The 6,717-nt window shown below is 40.6% G+C and overlaps 1 protein-coding gene across 1 annotated transcript; it reads right to left on the reverse strand.

Moving 5' to 3' along the window:
• Positions 1-266: 266 nt before the first annotated feature.
• On the reverse strand, positions 267-6,154 carry LOC106530507 (N-acetyllactosaminide beta-1,3-N-acetylglucosaminyltransferase 2). Its single transcript, XM_014026143.1, has 2 exons — positions 5,721-6,154; positions 267-2,245 (listed from the first exon to the last, which is right to left on the reverse strand). The coding sequence occupies exon 2, from the start codon at positions 2,239-2,241 to the stop codon at positions 877-879; it is 1,365 nt and encodes a 454-aa protein (XP_013881597.1). The 5' UTR covers positions 2,242-2,245; positions 5,721-6,154; the 3' UTR covers positions 267-876.
• Between the last annotated feature and the right edge of the window lie 563 nt (positions 6,155-6,717).

The raw sequence follows: 6,717 nt of genomic DNA on the forward strand, positions 1-6,717 counted from the left end.
ACACACACACACACACACACACACACACACACACACACACACACACAGACACACACACAGGGAGCTACATGACCTCATGTCTTTCATGCTAGCAGTCTGTATAAATAAAGATTTAAAAAATTCAACCATTATAGACTTGAAGTGTCATGTGGCCAGAGTTGGAATATTAAATGAATAAATAGTAAAAAATAATAATAAAAAAATAAAACTACAAAAGTTGTTCTATGTTTGACAGTACAAACAGCAGCAACAAATATTATACAATATCCATTTTTTGTAGTTTTATCTTTTGAACAAACTAATAAAAACATAAAATAAAATCCCTGACCCCACAGTGAACAAATTTAAGAAACATTAATGTAACCAAAACCAGAACACATTTATAACATGTCACCTGTGTCATTGATGCTTCTAGTAGTGAATCCTAAAGGTTTAACATTATCCTTCTTAAAATTCACCTGGATTATCTAGGAAACGTGTTGACACCAAACTGATCATTATTTTTACAGTTAATGGAAAAATCATCAACAGAAAAATAAAAAATAAAAATAAGCATAAACCTTAAACACCTGCAGCTGCAAAATACAACTTTAAAGCTGCAGTAAATCCAACAAGAAAACAAGAAACACTTTTGTACAGAAAAAGTAAAAATCATGCACGAAGTTGCATAGAGAACATTTACCATTTGGGTTTCACATATTGTGTTTATGCAATACCTTTTTTTTTTTGTTTATGTGTGCTGATAGTTCTGTTTTGTTCACATTGTTCAATGTGAGGTGAGTTTACGCTTTAACATTTGCAGTGTCACCATCATAACTTTGATGAGTTCATATTCTGCCCTAAAACTTCCTTCACAGTTCATTTTTTAAGAGGTTTTCAAGTATCCCTCAGTGGTGCGTCCTTGCATTGTTCCCGTGTCTTTTCCATGTCAGTCCACAGTGCGACTAACTGCTCGGGGGTTCGTTTGTGGACCAACAGGATGGAGTGGTATGAACACGGCTCGTCTTCTTCCTTTTCAGATATGTCAAATGTGAGGAAGGCGGGATGGTGGAGGGGGTGGGAATTGAGCAAAACCATGCACATTCCTACATAGACGTCATCGATGGGGAACAGGTGGACTGTTTGAGATATGTTGAGTAAGCGTCTTGCCAACAGGCCAGAGTACACCACCCCTCCTCCGCCGGCATACACAGGATAAACCCCCTTGTAGAAGCTTGGTGGAATAAAGTACTTGGACCTTTTGTCTCGATTAGGTTGGGCAGCCAAAATGACATCTCCTATCATGAAATTTTCCAAGGTGCCGCTGACTTGTGGTTTATTTAACTGATTGTGGAGGTAGGTGATCAGCTTTGGGGTGTTGACAAAGACGTCGTCGTCTCCCTTCAGGATGAAGTGAGTTTGACCACAGTGACTGGAGAACCAGTTCCAGAAGAGCACGTCCTTTAAAGTGAGGTTGAAAAACGTGTCCTTAAAGTCCCACTGCAGAATATCTCCAAAACGTAGATTCTCTTTTCTCAAGACATCGGTTATATCCACGCCCAGATCTGCTGAGCTTTCTTTGCCAAGCAAGAACACCCTCCGGACATATCCTCCAACCAGTTGTTTGTCACTGCTGTTGATTTTCTGTCCCTGCACCCATCCCTCCTGGCCCCAAGTCTCTCGAATGGCTTTTCGGTTCTTAAAATTTAATTCTCTTGACTTGATGGCCAATAGAATCAGAGGGGGCTGCGTCTCATGCTTTGCCTGAGCCCCACATACTCGACGTGGTCGGATGAGGACAGGGTAGTCCCTCTTTTGCATGTTGGTGATAAAACGTTTTATCTCTCTTGGCAGCTTTTCCAAATTCTTCTTCACTCTTTCCAAGCTCATAATATTAGAGAACGTTTGTTTCAGGAGGGTATCATTAAAGCTGATTCTTTCTGATACCTTCTTGGCCTTGCTGGGGTAGAGGATGGAGTTAAAGTGGTTGTCAGTGGATCTCTGGAGTTTGTTCCAAACGGCATCATCAGGAAGGTGTTGTTCCCAGAAAGTTTTAGGGACAGGAGCAACGCTGTCATTACCTGAAGCTCCTGGAGCCGCAAAATGGCTTGTGGTTGGCTCATTGAAGGACTGTGTTATCGTCACAGAAGTCATGCTCATAGTTATCAAAACAGCCAAGAAGATATACATGAAGACCAGGCAGCAGCATGGCATGCAAAGGCAAATCAGCACTCTACGCCAGCGACGACAGCACCACGCCATTGATCTGTAAACACAAAAACAGTCTGTTAGATTGGATGAGAAATACAAATGGAAAGTCTCAAGATGCTTTTGCTATTTATGCATTTTGTTTAAGGGGCAATGTTATGTGTTTCTCAGGCATACATTTAAATACTATACCATAATAAAGTATCTATGTAACCTTTAGCTGTTATTAAAATGCTGTTTTTATGTTTAAATGGAAAATAAATTGATCTTCTCATCACTTCCTCTTCTAAACGCCTTGAAATTGGCCTCTGTCTCTTTAAGAACCACCTTCTGCTTCTGTTTTGCACATTTCGGTGTGGGGGGGTCGCACTCGCAGGGGGGAGGGGGGCTGCCATGATGCAGTTTAAAAATACATTTCCTCAAAGGTATTTTTAATCTGAAAAATGCTTCACTGAGTGAGAACTAATGTTGAGAGCTCAGCAGACAGTTAGGTTTCATTTTCACTTTGACTTGAGAACCTGCAGAAGTCATAGGTGGGGTGTGTGTATGTGTCTGTGTGTGTGTGTGGTGGGGTGCTCTGCCATGAGGAAGTTCAGCTTAAAGACACGTCCCAGGGGCGTTTCTGGTCCCCACCTGTCGTTTTGCTCCTCAGCATGGCTTCATAAAAACACTGCAGGATTTCTCAAACATGCATGAATGAGTCAGAGCAAGGCTTTGGGCATGTTTTTTATTAGAGTATAACATTATAACCTGATATAAAACTCAAAAAAGTTGATTTTACATGATATTGCCCCTTTAAATTTGAGAGGGATTATGAACAGGCCTGTCACGGTGACAAATTTTACTGGACGATGAATTTTCTCAGAAATTATTACGATAAACGATAATACTGTTGGAGACCAGATTAAACTAATATAACGATATAACCCCACTGTTTACAGAAGTTTACATTAAAATTTACATAATGTAAAAAAACAACAACTGTTGGCAATCCCAAGGTTTCCCTTGAGGGTGTCCTGAGGCGTCACCAGCTGTGTAAGAAAACTGAAGGCTCTCCTGTGGCTAAATGCCTGTTCACAGGCTCTTTTGGTACAGAGGTTACAGACCATGTGCCTGACAAATACAGTGGGGAAAATAAGTATTTAGTCAGTCACCAATTGTGCAAGTTCTCCCACTTAAAAAGATGAGAGAGGCCTGTAATTGACATCATAGGTAGACCTCAACTATGAGAGACAAAATGTGAAAAAAAATTTGAGAAAATCATTTTGTCTGACTTTTAAACAATTTTTTTGCAAATAATGGTGGAAAATAAGTATTTGGTCAATAACAAAAGTTCATCTCAATACTTTGTTGTATATCCTTTSTTGGCAATGACAGAGGTCAAACATTTTCTGTAAGTCTTCACAAGGTTGGCACACACTGTTGCTGGKATGTTGGCCCATTCCTCCATGCAGATCTCCTCTGGAGCTGTGATGTTTTTGGGCTGTCAGCGGGCAACACGGACTTTCAACTCCCTCCAAAAGTTTTCGATGGGGTTGAGATCGGGAGACTGGCTAGGCCACTCCAGGACTTTGAAATGTTTCTTACGAAGCCACTCCTTTGTTGCCCTGGCAGTGTGCTTGGGATCATTGTCATGCTGAAAGACCCAGCCACGTTTCATCTTCAWTGCCCTTGCTGATGGAAGGAGGTTTGCACCCAAAATCTCACAATACATGGCCCCATTCATTCTTTCATGTACACGGACCAGTCGTCCTGGTCCCTTTGCAGAGAAACAGCCCCAAAGCATGATGTTGCCACCCCCATGCTTCACAGTTGGTATGGTGTTCTTTGGATGCAACTCCACATTCACTTTCCTCCAAACACGACGAGTTGTGTTTTTACCAAATAGTTCTACTTTGGTTTCATCTGACCATATGACATTCTCCCAATACTCTTCTGGAACATCCAAATGCTCTCTAGCAAACTTCAGACGTGCCTGGATATGGACTGGCTTAAGCAGGGGGACACGTCTGGCACTGCAAGATCTGAGTCCCTGGCGTCGTAGTGTGTTGCTGATGGTAGCCTTTGTAACATTGGTCCCAGCTTTCTGCAGGTCATTCACTAGATCCCCCCTTGTGGTTCTGGGATTTTTCCTCACCGTTCTTGTGATCGTTTTGACCCCACGGGCTGAGATCTTGCGTGGAGCCCCAGATCGAGGGAGATTAGTAGTGGTCTTGTATGTCTTCCATTTTCTGATTATCGCTCCCACAGTAGATTTCTTCACACCAAGCTGCTTGCCTATTGCAGATTCAGTCTTCCCAGCCTGGTGCAGGTCTACAATTCGGTTTCTGGTGTCCTCTGACAGCTCTTTCGTCTTCACCATAGTGGAGTTTGGAGTGTGACTGTTTGAGGTTGTGGGCAGGTGTCTTTTATACTGTTAACGACTTCAAACAGGTGCCATTAATACAGGTAATGAGTGGGGGAAAGAGGAGCCTCTTAAAAAAGAAGTTACAGGTCTGTGACAGCCAGAAATCTTGCTTGTTTGTAGGTGACCAAATACTTATTTTCTACCATTATTTGCAAAAAAATTCTTTAAAAGTCAGACAAAATGATTTTCTCAAAATTATTTTCACATTTTGTCTCTCATAGTTGAGGTCTACCTATGATGTCAATTACAGGCCTCTCTCATCTTTTTAAGTGGGAGAACTTGCACAATTGGTGACTGACTAAATACTTATTTTCCCCACTGTACCTCTCTTTGCTAAGAAGTAAAAAAGAGGGAAACAGAGAAAACAAACAAGCAGACAAATGAAAATTATTGTCTTCATTTTAATTTATCACAAGGTTAATTAATTTGTTTATTGTGACAGGCCTACTTATTAAACTGTAGTAGCTTACTCAAACTGCAATCTAAACGTCACAATAACGCCAAAGAAAAATGTGCTGCAAAATGATCTGCTTGTTTACTGAACAAAAACGTATCAACGATACTATAGATATTTTTCAGATTAAAAACATATTGAAGCAGTTAACATCGCTTCGACTAGCGGGTGTCTGACATCCTAAACTTTAAATAGAGAATAAATAGTGATTAAATGTCTTCATACAAAGCTCTGCAAAGATACAACGTGTGTGTGTGTGTGTGTGTGTGTGTGGGAGGGGGTGGGGACTGAAAATTACAGCTGATTCTAAAAGTTTGTGAAGGTTTATGCCCTTCTTTCAGCGTAGGTGCAGATGATGTTTCTAAGTTGGGAACAGAACTAGTCTTGACAATAGTTTTTATCGTCCTTTCTGTTAAATCACAGTGAGAAAAGAAAAACACTTCTTCAGAAGAAGTCTCCGATTTGACTAAAATATTTTTCCAACCACTGAATCTTTGAATTAAATTACTTTTCTCAATTGTCACCAAAGTCAATCATTTGAAAAACAAAACAAAACAGTTCATTATTCACCATTTGAAATTAAACACAACGGTGAATTTAAATTATACATGATGCTGTAAAATCTCTTACCTTGACAATGCTGAATAAAAATGAGTGAACAGTTTTCCTCACCTGCTTTAAACGGAGACTTCTTCACTCAATGAGCCCACGTCTGCTTGCTGGAGCTGCTCATGCTTGGAGCGACTGAAAGCCTCTGTGGCAAACTCTCTTTTCCAGAAAGGTGCAATGCAGAGACAGAGCAGGTGGAGCAGAGAAAGCCTTGTGATGAGTGTTATCTAAACAGTGTTTTGTGTGTAGATGGATACACCCATCTGACTGACAAGTGGCTCAAAGCAAGATTAAAGACTAAAATGTAACCAGTGTGGGGGGAAAAAAGCCTGGGGGAGGGGCAAGACTCTGGAATGTTAACCTGAAGTTTTTGTGATACTAATCAGACTAATTCTTTACATGTCCAAACTGTCATGCACAAAAGAGAACAAGAAAAAGATGGAAACACAAGGCTTGATAGAAGATTTTGGCACTGAACTGAAAGAGTCAAAAATGTATGACGATTAAAAGTTTTCTATCACAGTCAAGTGCCGCCACGCTCCACAACACACACACAAGACAAATAAAACAGGTTCAACAGGAACTGCCAGTGTGCCAGAAATGTTTGTCATGAGTGAAGAAAGACACAAGTTTTGTGTTGTGACATCAGCTGCAGCAAAGCAACGTGACTGATGGAAACTTTCAAAGAAGAAACCAATGAAAAGAAGTTGATCAGATGGAGATTTATTCAGATTTTGTACCAAAGGTTTCAGTGAGGTTTGCAAGGATCAGAAACAGGTTCATGTTGATCAGAATGAGCTGAGGCTGCAACGATTAATCAATTATTTGATGACTAATCGGTTATTAAATTAATCGATGACTAATTTAATAATCGATTAATCGTTTTCGTTTTATTTTTGTTCTTTACTTTGTTTTTCTGTCCAAACTGCTCTGACACCTTCCACTGCCACATCTGCCTTTCTGTCCTTGACACACATGCACAGTAGTGGTAACTGGGGTAGGTCGTGGACGTCACAAGACATTATACAGACAGGCTCTGGTATCATGGCTACCTGACAAC

The sequence above is a fragment of the Austrofundulus limnaeus genome, unplaced genomic scaffold, assembly GCF_001266775.1.
Source record: "Austrofundulus limnaeus strain Quisiro unplaced genomic scaffold, Austrofundulus_limnaeus-1.0 Scaffold529, whole genome shotgun sequence".
Classification (NCBI taxonomy): Eukaryota; Metazoa; Chordata; class Actinopteri; order Cyprinodontiformes; family Rivulidae; genus Austrofundulus; species Austrofundulus limnaeus.